The 15,837-nt window shown below is 57.9% G+C and overlaps 5 protein-coding genes across 5 annotated transcripts; 2 read left to right on the forward strand and 3 right to left on the reverse strand.

The window, feature by feature from the left end:
- Positions 1–335: 335 nt before the first annotated feature.
- EHS24_001519 (uncharacterized protein) lies at positions 336–859 on the reverse strand (the record flags this gene model as incomplete). Its single annotated transcript, XM_028617309.1, has 2 exons — positions 336–558; positions 612–859. The coding sequence occupies 2 exons, from the start codon at positions 857–859 to the stop codon at positions 336–338; spliced, it is 471 nt and encodes a 156-aa protein (XP_028474616.1).
- An 801-nt stretch (positions 860–1,660) lies between these two features.
- On the reverse strand, positions 1,661–3,249 carry EHS24_001520 (uncharacterized protein; the record flags this gene model as incomplete). The annotated part of the gene is made up of 4 exons (XM_028617310.1): positions 1,661–1,961; positions 2,002–2,216; positions 2,261–2,873; positions 2,963–3,249. The coding sequence occupies 4 exons, from the start codon at positions 3,247–3,249 to the stop codon at positions 1,661–1,663; spliced, it is 1,416 nt and encodes a 471-aa protein (XP_028474617.1).
- A 303-nt stretch (positions 3,250–3,552) lies between these two features.
- On the forward strand, positions 3,553–4,982 carry EHS24_001521 (uncharacterized protein; the record flags this gene model as incomplete). Its single annotated transcript, XM_028617311.1, has 4 exons — positions 3,553–3,723; positions 3,768–4,314; positions 4,360–4,413; positions 4,453–4,982. 4 exons carry the CDS (start codon positions 3,553–3,555, stop codon positions 4,980–4,982), a joined length of 1,302 nt encoding a protein of 433 aa, XP_028474618.1.
- A 118-nt stretch (positions 4,983–5,100) lies between these two features.
- EHS24_001522 (uncharacterized protein) lies at positions 5,101–7,194 on the reverse strand (the record flags this gene model as incomplete). The annotated part of the gene is made up of 4 exons (XM_028617312.1): positions 5,101–6,617; positions 6,656–6,728; positions 6,770–7,077; positions 7,116–7,194. 4 exons carry the CDS (start codon positions 7,192–7,194, stop codon positions 5,101–5,103), a joined length of 1,977 nt encoding a protein of 658 aa, XP_028474619.1.
- A 1,305-nt stretch (positions 7,195–8,499) lies between these two features.
- Positions 8,500–15,549, forward strand: EHS24_001523 (uncharacterized protein; the record flags this gene model as incomplete). The annotated part of the gene is made up of 10 exons (XM_028617313.1): positions 8,500–8,720; positions 8,775–8,800; positions 8,865–10,404; positions 10,453–10,882; positions 10,931–11,092; positions 11,149–11,943; positions 11,983–12,102; positions 12,144–12,231; positions 12,279–13,507; positions 13,552–15,549. The coding sequence occupies 10 exons, from the start codon at positions 8,500–8,502 to the stop codon at positions 15,547–15,549; spliced, it is 6,609 nt and encodes a 2,202-aa protein (XP_028474620.1).
- Positions 15,550–15,837: the final 288 nt, after the last annotated feature.

Below are 15,837 nucleotides of genomic sequence, written 5' to 3' on the forward strand. Positions count from 1 at the left end.
CGAGGTTAGTCTCACGATAAGCAACAGGTCGTCTGCGCCACTGTCCTCCACTTTCCCCAAAGCAAGAGGCTTGGCCGTTGGAACACTCTGGTCGCATTGTTGTCCCAGCAGAGCGCCACGAACGCACGACTGCAGGCGTGTTCGCTGGCGGGCCGTCTTGGCTCCGGGATGCCCGAGACCTCCCTGCCAAGTGGTGCCTTTTGTCCGTACTATCCGCCACTTTTCGTGTGGGCCTCGCCCACATGTCTTCCTGCCATTTGTTGGTTCCCCCGTCAAAGCAACAATGCAACGAAACACGTTGGCACCAGAACCAGATACAGCAGGATTAGCGACCTCTAAGCGAACCCTGGGCACAGTGCCAAGTAAGAAGGCGCACTCTTCAAAGGTGTGATTGATTTCCTCTTTGCTCCTATCTCCAAGGCCTCTTCCGCCTTGGCACCACTTGGCGCTTCCGTGCGTTTCGTCTCCAGCGCATCGTAGCCTCGGTTGCAGTCCCTATTGTGCACGTTGTCAAAAACTACGCATGTCTTGCGTTCACCGTCGTCATGACTTTTTGCACTGTTCGAGGCAGTGATGAGTGCTTAAATTTGTGGACCTTCCCACCCACGAACACAATGCAGAAGTCGCATGTCTTGGCGGACATTGACTGTGTCAGTGAATGGACCAATGGCTGTTTCAGTGCGAGTGTGGTATGGTCTTGCCAACAATCCAGCGAGCCTCTGTACAAATTCCCCAGCCCACAAACCAGCTCGTCGTGCTCCTCGGCGCCACCCCGAGCGACCTCGTGGACTGGTCCCATGCTGAGCTCGCCCACTGAGTTAGATTCGTGGTGAGGCTGAGACCCTTGGGTTCTTGACATTGTTGATAGGCCAAAGTTGATCCGTGCATCACTGTCCCCATTGTTGGCACAGCGGGGTTCGCCGCAGGCATTGCTCGTTGTGCGATCTCATTCACCGGAGGGCACGAGCGCATCCCGGGCATATCCCGGGCAGAGACCTGCAGTGGCCGCGCAGTGGACACCTGCAGTGGACATCCCCGCGGGGGTCCCGCAAGACTGACGCGCATGGCGCAATGCCAAGCACCATAACCCGGACGCCAGACGACAACCGATTGGTTACAGTGCAATGGAGATCTTAATCGCTCATGGGCTCGACGGCTCGTCGGGCACTCCCCGCGGCATCGCCGACGTGAAGCTGGGGCACCACGCTGCGGGGCGCCGTCAAACCCCTCTTCAACATGTGCATTTAAGTGATCGTTGACCGCAAAGTTCTCTTTTTCACGTGTTGGATTGTTGCTGTGGAGTACGTGGGGTGCGTGCCCATGTTACATCCTGGATATCCAGCCTTGATGGTGTAACAGCGGGAGCATTCTTTCAAGCCCCCGTTTCCACGCCAAGGCGAAAGGCTATGGGGGGGATGATGAGGGGAACAGTGCCAAGGCCTGAACGACACGGTTGTGCTGTTCAACACTCTTTGCATCATACGTTCAGCTCCCATGGGGCGGGCTATTGGAGACCTTTGTACTCGTCGCCTACAAGACTTTCGCGGCCGACGGGCAATAGGCGAGAAGGCTGCCAGCACACAAGTTGTTCTACGGCTTGTTTTCTTCTCCCCTTTTTTGATCATTTTGGACGAGCAAACCTAATACAACGCTCATCCCTTCAGACCGTGCCGCCCGCGTCCGTTTCTTCGTCCGAGTCCGAGGGATGACAGTCCGGCATGTCACCAACGACCTTGTGGACGTTGTTGCAGACATACCCAATATCCGGGATGTCCTGCCTGCCTGGCACGATGTTGATATGGGTGAAATTGAACTTGTGACAGGGCATGGCGGCTGAGCAGTCCATCCACACCACCCTGTTGCCTCGAGAAGTGCCCGAGAAGTCTGTGAAGTTGATGTGACTCCACTTGAACACACTCGTGTCCTTGTACTTGCCGTGCTCGTCCTCAAGGTACGTGAGGCTTGGGGCGTCAGCCCCGAGTGAACGGGTGTTTTACTCACCTCGAAGTCAGCGCGATAGGGTGGATTGCGTCGTCGACATGAACGTGTGAGATGGAGACGTTCTTGCACCATCCCGCACCGCCTCCTCCTCCGTTGGGCGGCTTGCCAACCTCGACCCCGACCCAGCTCTTAAAGTATACACCATGGTAGAGCTGGTCCTGCGACGAGGGTGACAGGTGGAGATTCGACATTGCCACATTTCTGATGATATCCGTCTGGGGCGATCAGCGCCCAAGCCTGCGATACACTCCTGACTCACCGTGCCAGCATACTGCCCAATGGAGCCAAACGCAATTCCCGCTCCGCCGTGGCAGCGAATATCGTTGAGGGCAATTTCTGTCGAGTTGGGCTTGAGGGCGATGCAGTCGTCGCCGCCTTGGTACACAAAGTGGCTGACGGCGACATTCCGCGAGCGGTACGTGTTGATTCCGTCCGTGTTCTGGAGACCAGAGTGAGCCCAGGTGAGAGCTTTGGTGTTGAAGTTGGTGGCATTGACATAGCACTTGTCGTAAACGATGTTTGCAGAATCCCAGACAAGGTGGGCCCAGAGCTGCGGCTGGATAATTTGGAAGCCATTGACGACACCGTTCCTCACGCCCTTGAGGGTCATTGCGATGGGGCGACCGTGTTTGTTGCCGACACCCTCCGCCCAGTCATACCACGCTTGGCCATTGCCATCGATTCCTCCCGTGCCGTGGCCGTCGATTACAAAGTCGTGACCCTCGATGATGAACGCGAGGCGCTGGTCTTGGAAGGGGAAGACGTAGGATTTCTCGATCCACGAGTCGATGTTGTCGGACGAGAAGCTCAGCCAGCCCTTGATAGACACATACATGTTCTCAAGGTGAAGGGTCAGAGGCCGCGTAATGTTGCTGCAGATTAGTTCCCACCGCCACAAACCACAAAGACAGGACGCTTACGCGTCTTCTGAATGTGGCCGCCGAAAGGTTGCCAAACTCACTATCTCTCGCTGGGAAGCGTCACAATACTGTTCTTGCCGCACCTCTGGAACAGCCTTTCAATGTTATCCGTGTCATCTTGTCCCTCTGGAGTCGCAACGAGGCTGCAGATGCCACCCCATCCGCCGAGCAGTTCGTTGAACCCCTCGGTTATCGAAAAGATCGAACTGTCGTGGTCTGCAGGGAAGAGGACCTGGTCAACAGCCTCGAGCAGCTCCCCAGCGGTCGGAACATGCGGAAGAACAGCTGCGAGAGCTGGCGTCGCCCAAATGAGAGGTGAAAACTTCATCGTTGAGTGATGGTGTGGTTCAGAGATGCATGGCCGCGCGTCCTGGTGTGTAGCACATGCGGATCACATGTACCGCCACGGCCAGCACAGGCTTTCGATCCTGGCGCTATCACGGTCGGCTCCGACAGGTGACGTATTTGGCGTATTTGGCTGGGTTCGGCGCACCGGTGCCGGACCACCGGAGCCGCCGGCAGGTGGGGACCGTTCATGTCGCTGCGCAGCAGGCGGACGTGTCCGAGCAGAGTCGGATAGACAACGAGGACGTTGTAATTTCTTTCCTGCATGCAACCATCATCCCACACCATGGCTTCTACGGGACTGACAGCAGCATGGGCTGCACTACATACCTTCCAGTTCGGCCTGGCTGTTTCTGGTCTGAACGGTGTCCAGTCTGCCCTCACCTGCAAGGATGCTGGTGAGGGGGAGGGAGTGTCGGACACCAGCGGCTGGCTTGAGCCATGCATTGCAATGACGGTAGGTCTGGCAGTGCGTTCTCCACTTTGCTAACTCGTCCTCAGCCAGCCAAGTTTGGCATCGTTGTCTCCATTTTCACCCTCGGCGGACTCACTGCAGCCCTCGGCTCGCGCGTGGTCCACGCTCGTGTCGGGAACGTGGGCACATTGCGGTCGTCGGCCTGCGCCGTACTTGTGGGGTCGCTCTTGCTCTCCATCGCCAACAGTGTCCACGCCGCCATCATTGCAAGACTTATCGTTGGCCTCGGCTGCGGTCTAGCTACGACCACTGTGCCCCTCGTCCTTGCCGAGATTGCGCCGGCGAACCAGAAGCGCGCGCTTGGTATTCTGAACCAGCTCTTCATCGTAACAGGTGTCCTCGTTGGTCAGGCCCTCTCCTTCCCCCTTGGACATGCGTACATGTGGCGAGGCGTACCGGCAGTCTCTGCCGTTGTGGCCATCGGGCAGCTCATTGGCAGCAAGTTTGTCAATGTGGACCCATCGACACCTGCAAGTGCAGAGGACGAGCCCCTGCTGGAACGAAATGTCGCACGCGAGCCTCTCACGATTTCGCAGCTCTTCACGACCAAGGACGCCCGTGTCCGCTACGCTTGTAAGCTGATCCCTCTTCTTTGGGGAAACAGCTGCTGACCCCCAGTCCCTCTGGTCCTCATCACGCAATTTGCACAGCAGGTCTGTGGCGTCAGCGCAGGTGAGTCGCCTTTTGTCCTGAACGTCCAACTGACGACAGTCATGTACTTTTCCACCTCGATCCTTTCACCCGTCTTTCCCGGCAGTGCAAAGCTCGTGGCCCTCATTGTCGTCATCCTCAAGATTCCCGCCACGGTCGCACCGGCGTTCTTGATCGAGCGCATCGGTACGCGCCCGCTCCTCACCTACCCCACCGCGGTCATGTGCGTGTGCCTCGTCTCCCTGGCAGTGGGTATTAACGCCAACGCGGGCGTCCTCGCCGTGGTTGGAATTGTTGGCTTTGTGATTGCCTTTTCGCTCGGTCTGGGGCCCGTCACCTGGGTGGTCCTCGGAGAGGTCATGCCCCCGCACGCGCGGGCCGCAGGCAGCGCGGTCGGCCTAGCAGTCAACTGGAGCATGGCGTTCGTGGTTGGCTCGACGTTTTTGCCATTCCAGCAGTGGCTGGCTGGCGGGGAGAGGGGCAAGGAGGGCAACATCTTCTTTGTGTTTGCCACTACCACCGCACTGTCTCTTGTTGCGATCAGGTGGGGGTACAAGTTGTATGAGCGTGTGGAGAAGCAAGATCTCTAGAGCTAGAGTTTGATAGATTATGTGATATCATTTCGTGTGGACAATGCGTCGTCATCAAGCGCAGCGCAGGCGTCTACAGTTATGGCAGAAGAACAAAGTGGCATCAAGACTACACGCTCTACATCTCCTTGAGAATGTACTCGGGGACCCGAGGACGCTTTGCCCACTCGGCATCGGCCCCAGTGACCACGGCGCCCGGTACACCAAACACGGCAGTCGCGATCCACGTGGTGCCAACAGGGACTTCGCCCATGAGCGTGGGGAGAACGCTGCGTGCAAAGATGACGTTTGAGCCTGGATCAGACTGCACGAGCTTGCCTGTACGTTTGGCGTTGCTGCTGCTTCCCACAGCGAGGTCCACCACACCCACGGAGCCGCCCGCCGTAGTGGCGCGAGCTTCCCCGTCCGCCTCCAGTCCACCCTTGCTGGTCTCTCCTGAGAACGCCTGGACAAGCGCACGGCCGTCCTCGCCCTGTCCATACGTCGCCCACCCGGCCTCGGCCGAGCGTAGCGGCCGCCCAGCGACCACCTTGTGTACGCGGAGGTAATAGTTGGGGCTGTCGGATGTGGGTGGGACGAGCCACGTCTCGACCTCGACGTCGGGGAAGGGACGCCACCCAGAGCGCAGGTGCACCTCTGGCGTGCCGCGGCCGACGATCCGGGCGTTGAGGGGAACACGGCGCACGCGCCAAGTGTCCGAGTCGCAGGCGTCGATGCCTGGGCTGTTGTCTCGCAGCGCGAGCGCGCCATCTGCAGCGAGATGTTCCAGGTCCAGGTCGCCCGTCGAGCAGCAGAAACCAAAGGTCGACGAGTACGAGTACTTGGAGTACTTGGCGGTACCGTTGCGCAGGGCATAGTGCGCGGTCTGGCCCGACGACAGGAGGAATGTGTGGCCACCTGAGCGCACCATGATGTGGTATGGGTCGGGAAGGGCCTTGATGGGCGGGAAAAGCGCTGTAGGCCATGCCAGCTCGTCGGATGTCCAGAAGGGATGTGTCGCGGGGGCGCCAAGACAGGCAAACGCCTTGCAGCACCAGTAGGGCGAGCCCGGGCTGTTATAGTTTTCGGTCATGTGCATCTGCTCATACACGTAGCCAATGTTGAGGGTGCCGTCTGAACGGAAGATGGCAGGCTGGCGGCCCCAGGTACGCAGGTGGCGGAGGACAAGGCCCTTGATGTGTCCCCACTCGAGCGGGGCCGGCGGGGCAACGTCGCACAGCGCCATGGCCGAGAAGGTCGAGATGATGGCAAAGCGGTAGATCATGGAGCGGCCAAAGGGAATTCCGTTGCCCTCGTCGTCAAAGTAGTAGACAAAGTCGCGGACATAGTCTTGGGCGCGTTGACGGTACGAGGCGGCGCGTTTGGGGTCGCTCTCGGCGCACATCTTGGCATACACCATCTGTGCAAACTGGATAGCAAACGATCCCGAGTAGTAGTCGAGCTGCATGACACCCTCAGGACCATCGCGACTCCATCCTGCCGAGCCGACAAGGTCGTCGCCGGTGGGCGGGTGGGGTGCGAGCTGGAACGAATCGAGGCGCGCGAGATCGCGCTCCATGCGCTCTGGGTTGAACAAGGGCGACTTGATGGAGCGGAGAGCAAGGTTGGCAAAGACACGGAACCATAGCCAGTTGGCTGGTTGTCAGTCTACTCTTCAGGGAGGTGCAGCTCACTATCTGGCATGGCCTGGTTCTGGCAGCTGTCGAGAAAGGCGGCAATGTTCTCCTTTGCAGTTGGGCTTTGGTTCTGTGACTGTCAGTGGTTTGTACTGGCCCGGTTCAACCCACCTCGAAGAAGACATCCGGGGCAAGCGCAATGGCAAAGCTCATGGGACTCATTTCAACCATTCTCTGGTCCTTGGCCTTGGACGCGCCCCAGTACTCTGGCCCAGTTGGATCGGTGCCACTGGCCAAGCCGCGGAACCACCGCTCGGCTCCTTCGTACTTGCCTCCGCCAACGAGCAAGGACGTGAGGCCCCACAGTGGGCGTGCAAATGTCTCAAAGGCGACTGCACGTGTGTCATAGTGCGTTGACGTGTTGCCAATGTCAATGACAGCTCCACCTGGGGAGGTGTGAGGGGCGAGGGGGTCGAGGACTGCGGGTGAGCGGAAGAAAAGGCGTATTGCAACTCACGGCCAATGAGCCCGCGCTGGACATCCTCTCGAGTCTGGAACGGGTTATCCACAAAGGCGTTGGGTTGCAGGAGCACCATTATGAGATGTATGGACGTGTGAGGACCTCTCTCGTGCAGCGTCCATTATGAATGTCGGGCATTCAGGCCTCGCGATGGGATGTGAGTGCAATGTTGCAACTGAGAGCGTCCGCCGACCGGACCGGCCCGGACCGGTGGGCAGGTTGGGGTCGGATGTGTCCGACCTCTACTCCATGGTGATGGTCTACGGGCGAGATGGGGCGAGTTTTCGGCGGGTTCCAGGCGAGTTGCAGAGGGTCAGAGAGGCTTTGCTTCGTACAGGACTAGCAGTACCGAAGCGTATCTCTGTAGTATCCTATCCACAAGTGTGGCCCAGGTTTACCTCTCGTGCGGGCGGACGGCATGGGCTGTGTTAGTTGTGATCTGTGATGGCGAGAATGTGGCAAAGGCGTATGACCCATATGGCCTGTTTCCGTGGTCACGTGCCGTCCTTATGTCAGGTCGACTGGTGATGTGGATGTGACAAGAAAACACATAGAGACGGCACGAGCGGCACACCATGGCCGTCGTAGTGTGTATCCCCGAGGCCCTGTATCGTAACGCGGAAGCAGATTTTGGATGACGACGACTCTGCGACTGCGCACAGGGACCCTGACGCCACCTGCGTCATTGACGGCCCCGCTTTCCATTTGGCGGGAAATGCGTGCCAAAAAACCCCCTCCGCGCTCTCTCCGCTCTCTCCGCTGGCCCTCTCTCTCCGCACAAGACACAACGACGACGACACAGGTGCAACTTTCATGTGCGCGTGGGGTGTCAAAGAACAAGGATAAGAGTAGAGTTGTTTTATGGTTACGTATTCACAGACAGGTACACACAAAAGATGTCACGGGGTACTCTACTATGTACCTTGTTGTTGTTGATGCATCAACTGGGTGGGGGGTTTTGTGGATGTGACCGGATGTCCACCGCGCGGACGTCCTGATTCTTGAGTACCTGCGTCATTTGCCTCCGCCACACCGTACAGACACACACACACATACACACACCATATTCCATCCACATCCCGAGCCTGGGCCATACAACGGGTACACCCACCATTCAATCGCTGGCCATATCTCGATCCCGCAGTGCTGCCGTTAACCGCCCCTCCCATTACACCCCCCGCCACACACCCACACCCCACTCGACTCCCACCAAACAGCCTCTGGCAGCCAGCTCACACCAAGCCGCACATCTGCCACTCGGTCCCAGGTCATGGCCGCTGCCTAGCAAGCACTTTTATTCGACCTTGACCGACTGGCTGAGAGCGCGCCTTTTCCCCTGCTTCCAGTCACAACAACCAGACGCTCTGGCAAACGTCTCAACATGCTGCCAACAGACGCCCAATTCCAAGCCCACGGGCTGCTAGAGGTAGAGATCGATCCTACATCACCAACCGCCTCGCCCATGATCATAGTACACGCATCAGCATTGCAGTCACGGCGTGCGCCCAGTGCCGACTGGGTGTCGGGCTGGGCACGTATCGAGCCTACTGCAGAGTATCCCCTCCTCGACGACATTATCCCGAACCAGTTCGTCCGATGGCAGTGAGTGGTTCATGTTTTCTCGGCACACGAAAGCCATTTTGGCTAATGAGCAAGCTTCTGTCCTCATGACGACACCATATGTGAGTGGCTACTGGCACCCCTAGGACAACGTGCTCCCAGTGTCTGTCTGCTAATGACACTCAGCGGCCTTGTACTTTCGACGACAGGCGCAGGTTAAAGCTCTTGATACGGTGCCCTACAGCCTGCGTACCGTCGCCAGCTCCCCCAGTTCGCCTTCGTCTCCAGCAATACCAGAGCAAAAGGGCTTTCCTCGTCGCTTTCGCCCGCCAGCTCGCATTTTGGCCTGGTGGGAGGACAGCTTGGGCTTTTGGTTCGTCATAGACGGCCAACCAACACCATGTATCCCCTTCCCGACCGTGTGGGCCGACACCTTGGGTGAAGACTGGCCGTGCGCGTGCGCTACAGATGCCGACGACAAGCCAGTCCGCAAACCTTGGGCTGCAGCAATCGACCTGCTGTTACAGGCTGTCGAATGTCTCCAGGCATTACACGACCGACGCATGTCACTCAACTGGTGCCATCCCAGTTGCTTCATGGTCCTCAACGACAAGGTCGTTGTGAACCGTCTCTGGGACGCGACTGCACTTCCCGGTTTATCCCTCAACTCCCTCCTCACCCCAGCCCTCGCGTCGTCGGCACTCTTTGCACGCGACCCCATCCACCACAGCTCGTCCACCCTGAGCGAAAACTATGTGTTTCGCCATTTGCGGTACCTCGCACCCGAGGCCGCCATCTCACAACGAGTGTCTCCCAGCAACGACATTTACGGCTGGGGCGTCTTTGCATACGAGCTTGTGACGGGCACAACGATCGATGGCGGTCCCGACTCGCCAGATCTGGCCGATATTGACCTGTTGGCCGATGTGCACCGACATGTCACAACCACAGTGACACCACCGATGGAGTATTTGACGCAATATGCCGAGGAGAACAATGTCGAACTCGACTTGCCTCCACAGCAGTTGTCAGAGATCATCATGCTGGCACTCGCCAAGGACCCCGAAGAACGATACCACTGCCTAGACGCTTTGGCATACGACTTGAGCAAGCTCTCGCAGGTCTGCAAGGCTCAGGGCGACTTGTCAAAGTTCACCGTTGGCGAGGTGGACCGCATGTCGCGCTTCAAGCTCCCTCGCCAAGTGATTGAGCGTGGCCCAGAGATAGAGACGCTGGACACTGCGTTCAACGCCGTGGCATCAGCGACCACGTCTAGTCGAGTCATCAACGTCTGGGGCCAGAGTGGTAACGGCAAATCGCGCCTAGTCAACGAGTGGATCAACCAAGTCGAAGTCTCAAACTGTCTCGTCGGCAATGTGTCATTGAGCGAGCACGTCAAAAAGCCTCTCGCGAGCTTTGTCGATCTTTTCCAGTCGCTGCTCGACCGCGTCCTCACAGACCCACGAGAGGACTCCAGGACGTGGCTGGAGGATATGCGCGAGACGCTCGGGACGCAATGGACCCTGTTTGCATCACTGCTGTCCAACGACTGTCGGCGGCTCATCAATGTGGATGAAGTACATCACCCTGTTATCGAGTCGGAAAAGTTCCTGGTCACTTTTCGGAACTGGGCAAAACGCTTTCTGCAGCTGTTCGCCACAAAACAGCGCCCCTTGCTCATCGTCGTCGACGATACCCAGTGGATGTCTGCAGATGAGATTGACATGTGAGTGCCTAGCGTCCTGTACAAGAGGCGCGCTGTTGACCAAACCAGCTGGCGACATATGTTGGACGGCTCACAGCCCCTCGACCACGTACTGGTGATCTACCTGACCAGAACAAACTCGACCGAACCTCCTCCTGTTTCGTGGACGCTGTCCCGAACCTCGGTCGGCCTGCACGTTCGCCGCCTGACAGAAGACGGCGTCGCAGCGTTTATCAACAGCTGCTTTAGCGGCCGTGTGGCAAACTCGGAAGAAGCCATTGCCAGCTTTCTCTACGGCGAAACGGGCGGAAGTCCCTTGTTCTTGAAAAGCCTCATGAACACGCTGCTCAAAGACTACGTTGTTGCCTTTGACTATGACGCCCTGCAGTGGCGCTTCGACCTGGTGGCCCTCCAGTCCCACCTGTCCGATGCCAGCTTTGACGCCTATTTGGAAAGTGTCATGCGGCGGCTGCCGACAGATGTTCACGACATGTTGAAGGTGAGTCACGCGCGACACCATGGGACCCCCGTGTGCTGATTGGTCTAGGTCCTCGGCTTCTTACCAGCCAACGGATTCCCCCTCGAAGCACTGGCCGGTGCTCTGGGCAAGGGACTCGGCGAGACTGATAACCTCGTCCAAGTGGCCATTGCCTCGGGCGCAGTCTCCATCCGTGGCACCCAAGTCCGGTTCACTCATGACAGGCAAAGGGTAAGCGTCCTTGTTGTTCCTCCTCCACGTGTCGTTGTTTTGGCTAACCGGCCCAGCTTGCAGCACGGTCTCTGGTTCCCGAGGCCGACGTTGGCACGATGCACTTGCGCATCTTCAGCTACCTTTGCCGCGACGAGTTCCTGGACGAATACATCTTTGACGCTGTCGAGCAAGGCATCATCGCGCGAGACATGGGAATCGCTGTCACCGAGGACAGCCGCCTGGTCAGTCTTCTCATTGACGCCACTCAGTGCGCCAGCCTGGTGGCCAATTTCACCTTGGCCAAGAACTTTGCCACGAGCGTGCAGAGCATCATCGACGCCTCGGGCGGCTTTGAGACTTGGATTGTGGACCACCGAGACCTCTGCTTCAACCATGTGCGCCTGTTGACCGACGTGGCGAATGTCTTTCACGAGCACGACCTTGCTTTCAAGGTCCTGGAGAGCATGAAGCCGCTGTGCCGCACGTCCACTGAGAAGATTACCATTTCAACAACACATATCCGCCAACTTATTTCGGATAACCAGCATGTCACGGCGATTGAGCACCTGTTCCAGACGCTCGACGAGTTTGGCTTCAACCCCGAGGCTCCAACAGCTGTGCCCCTGTGGGCTCCAAAGAGCCCTCAGGATGTCGAAGCTTTCAGGCGGGAAATGATCTTTGACGACCCGTTTACGGGCGATGAAGATGGAGTCCTCATCATGTCCCTCATCAGCTATGCGGGCCCCTCCATCTACGTCACCAATCCTGAACGTCGTCAGGCCGTCTTCCAGGTTGGACTGTCGATCGCCAAGCATGTGAAGCGCGTCCACGAGAGTGCCTCGTATCTCATCACGGTGCACGCCTTGACAGTGAGCCAGATTTGTTTGCGAACGTGCAAGCTGACATAGAAGATTGATGACCCTCCCACGCAATACGCCCTGATAAAGCTTGGCGGCGACGTTTGTGACCGGTACCCAACTTCGCTGTTTACCAACAGCTCGCGCATTGCCATTGCCGCGCAGGCTCATGTAAGGTGTCTGAAGCGATGGCTGAAAGCTGACTGGGATAGCTGTTTTCGCCCCTGAAGGACGTTGTCGAGCCCATGACCCGCGCGTTTGACGCATCTCTCGCACTGGCCGACTATCAGATTGCAGCTTGTGAGTTGTGATAGAGTAGAGTCACCTCCCCAAGCTGATGCCCCCAGATGTCGTTGCCCTCGACTTGACAACACGTATATTCGGCCCCATGCCTGTGGAATGGGGCATTGTTGCTCGTCGGTACGACATGATCAAGCCGTACGCGACCGCCACGCACCACGTCTGGTTTCATCTTCTCGTCCAGCACGCCGAAAATCTGTCACGTGCGAGCAAGGTCCGGCCCTGGGACATGGAGGGCCCGTTCTTCATCCCGCATGACCTCGATGGGATCGAAGGCCTGCATCTGCACAAGGCCATCTACGACATGTTGCGGCTTCGCTTGCAGCTGTTGTTTGATGCGCCAGAAGCAGAGATCAAGGCTACCCTCGCTGCCGGTCGATCATCGTTACAGTTCAGCCTTGGCCTCGCCATCGGCACCGAATTCCAGTTCATTCTGGCAATGGCACAGCTGCGGGTGGAGGAAGATACCGACCTCTTGGACGCGGTCCGCAAGTCCATATCGCCATACGCCGAGTTTTCACCCGACCTTCGTGCACGCCTGGACGTCTTGTCGGCACTCGAGGACCTGAAAGGCCAGGGAGCAACGTTTGAGACCCTGCACATGGTCGACGAGATGACCACTTCGCTGGACGAGGGGGGACAGTACATGCTGTCTGGGTTTGTCAACTTTTGCTTTGCAAAGGCTTTGGAGGAACGTTCGGGCTCGGCAAAGCTGGCGGCCGGCTACATCCGGGCTGCCTTCAACTCGTACCGTGCTGGTGACGCCGACGGGCTCTGCCTTATGCTTCGTGCTAGGTACCCTGCCCATTGCTCCACCATTGCGATTACTCCGCGCGGTCCAGCCGACTTTTTCAGCCCCGACGCGATCCCCCAGCTCCGCCGCATCTCGGTTGCGACCACAGCGGAAACAGCGTCCTCCTCGATTCCCCGGTCCGAGGTCATCGCAGACGGCACGAGCTCGCCGTCACTCGAGCCTACCATCAACTCGATCAACGACAATCTCGATACTTTGACATTGATGCGGTCCGCCATCGCCCTCGCTCAGCACAAGGACAGCCTAGCACTGCTAGGAGAGCTGCTCAAGATCCTGTGCCAGTTCACCCGCTGCGATTATGCTGCTATTGGGCTGAGCGACGATGACGACAGGTCCATCATCCGCCTCAAGGCCGCGGGACCGTTCAATAGAATCGTGTCATACGACCTGGACATCAGCGACGATGCTGCACAGAGCATCTGTCCCACCACCGTCATGCTCCATGTGGCGCGCACAGGTATTGTGAGTTTGTGACTCTCGTGGGGACTCTCAACTGACAATGCCAGCCTATCCGCAAACCAGTCAAGATGTCCCGCTTGCGCAATGACCCATTCTACAACAACCGTCAGCCCCGCACGCTCCTGTGTCTCCCCATCATCAACCAAGGCGTTCAAACTGGCGTCATCCTTCTCATGTCCATGACCTCGGCCAGTCCGACTGTTCAGTACGAGTCCGCACCAGAGATCGTCAGCACGCTTGCGACATTCGCGTACATCATCCACCTGCACCACATCTTCACTAGCCGCCTCAAGACGGAGGTCACTCAGCGAACACGCGAGCTCAGCTCGGCCCTGCAAGCCAAGACGCAGTTCCTATCCCAGTGCAGCCACGAGTTGCGTAGCCCCCTCGCTGCCATCATGGGTCTCGCTGCGGTGCTCGAGGCCAGCCAGGGTCTCACAGCAGTTCAGCGAGAACACCTCCAGACGATCATGAACAGTGGCCAAGACCTGCTGGCGCTCATCTCCAACATTCTCGACCACTCCAAGCTCGAGTCCAACTCTGTTTTGCTCGAGCACATTCCATTCAACGTCCGTAACGTCGTCGAGGGCGCCCTAGACATGGTCGCTCCAGTGGCACAGTCCAAGAACGTCGAACTCACCGTGCTAAGCATGTTCAAGAACGACCCGCCAGGTCTACTCGGCGACCCCTTCCGGGTCAAGCAGGTGCTACTCAACCTGCTGTCCAACGCCGTCAAGTTCACACCTCCGGGAGAAAAGGGCAAGCGTACCGCACGTGTCACTGTCAAACGCACTTGGGAGGAAGTCGAGAATCAAATCATGATCAGCATCACCGTCGAAGACAATGGTGTGGGCATTCCGGCATCCAGGCTGAGCAAGCTTTTCAAGAGCTTTTCGCAAGTAGACGAATCGATTACACGGTCCTATGGTGGCAGTGGTCTGGGACTTGTCATCTCACGCGACCTCGCTCGCCTCCTCGGCGGCGACTGTGTGGTCGAGTCCGAGTTTGGCAAAGGGTCCAAGTTTACGTTTACCTTTGTCGCCACACGGGACCCAGACTGGGCGCCGACACCGCTGCGCAAGTTTACCATCACCCAGTCAGTTTTCATCTTCGTCCAGGCCGACATGGTGTGGGGTAAAGTGCTCGAGGAAGATCTCAAAGAGTTCAACTGTGCGCCAACACGGTTCACAGAGGACAAGCTTGCGCTCAAGGAGGGTCATCCTGGCGGCCTCAACTCGGGCCAACACTACGCCTTCATCCTCCTGGACGCCTCGATGATCGATCGCGATACACTCACGAGGATGCGCCAGCTCCAGCCGAACGCAAAGTTCATGTTCGTGTCCCGTGCAACCGAGATTTCTCTCGAGATGGACCGCCTCCAGATCCCGCGCGACTCGATCCTCGCGCGCCCGCTCAAGTTCCAGGCTCTCAACGAGCTGTTCCTGCCCACCCCTGTCCCACGTCTCAACAATCGCATCTCCTCCCGCAAGGCCATTGACCCCAACCTCGGAAAGGAGAAGCCGCTTCACGTGCTCGTTGTCGATGATTCGACTGTCAACATTTCCGTCTGCACGCGGATCCTCGAATTGTTCGGCTACACTAGCGTCGACTCTGCTCTGGACGGGATGCAAGCGACCGAGTGTGCCGAGAGGAAGCGCTACGACCTTATTCTCCTCGACCTCCAGATGCCCGTCCTCGACGGCTTTGGAGCCCTCAAACGTATCCAGGCAAGCCCATTGGCAGGCGAGCCGTGCTGCGTCTCTCTCTCCGCAAACGTCGACAAGGCCACCCAAACTAGATGTCTCGAAGCCGGATTTTTTGGTGTATTGTGCAAGCCCGTCGACATTCCCAAACTCGGCCAAGTCTTGGTCGACGTGTACCATTACCGCATGAAGCGCAAGGCAGACCTCGCCAACCCGTTCCGACAGCTGCCCGCCAGGGCCACCACTTTGGCTCCCATTGCTCTGCAGCCACCACCACAGCCCACTGCCCGCCGCCGAGACACTTCGCCCAGCAAGGGCATGACCAGCTCTCAGGCAACCTGATTGCTTTGTAGCAGATATCGTATATTAGTACATAAATTCCCCTCCAATCACCTGCACCATCTACATCACTCCGTCCACTCATTGGGCATCTGCATAGGTATGCATCAATTATAGTCTATTGCAGCGAGAGAGGAGGGGAAGAGGAACTGAGTCTGAACCCGGGTCGTGGTGAAGCGAAGGACATCTGTTTACAATGTTCAGACCACGTATGAGTCGCCTTGCTTGATCTTGTATGAGCGAGGGCACAGTGCTGTACATGTGCTGAGCGATGTTCCCCGTGTGGTTGTT

Source organism: Apiotrichum porosum (genome assembly GCF_003942205.1).
Source record: "Apiotrichum porosum strain DSM 27194 chromosome Unknown scaffold_10, whole genome shotgun sequence".
Taxonomy (NCBI): domain Eukaryota; kingdom Fungi; phylum Basidiomycota; class Tremellomycetes; order Trichosporonales; family Trichosporonaceae; genus Apiotrichum; species Apiotrichum porosum.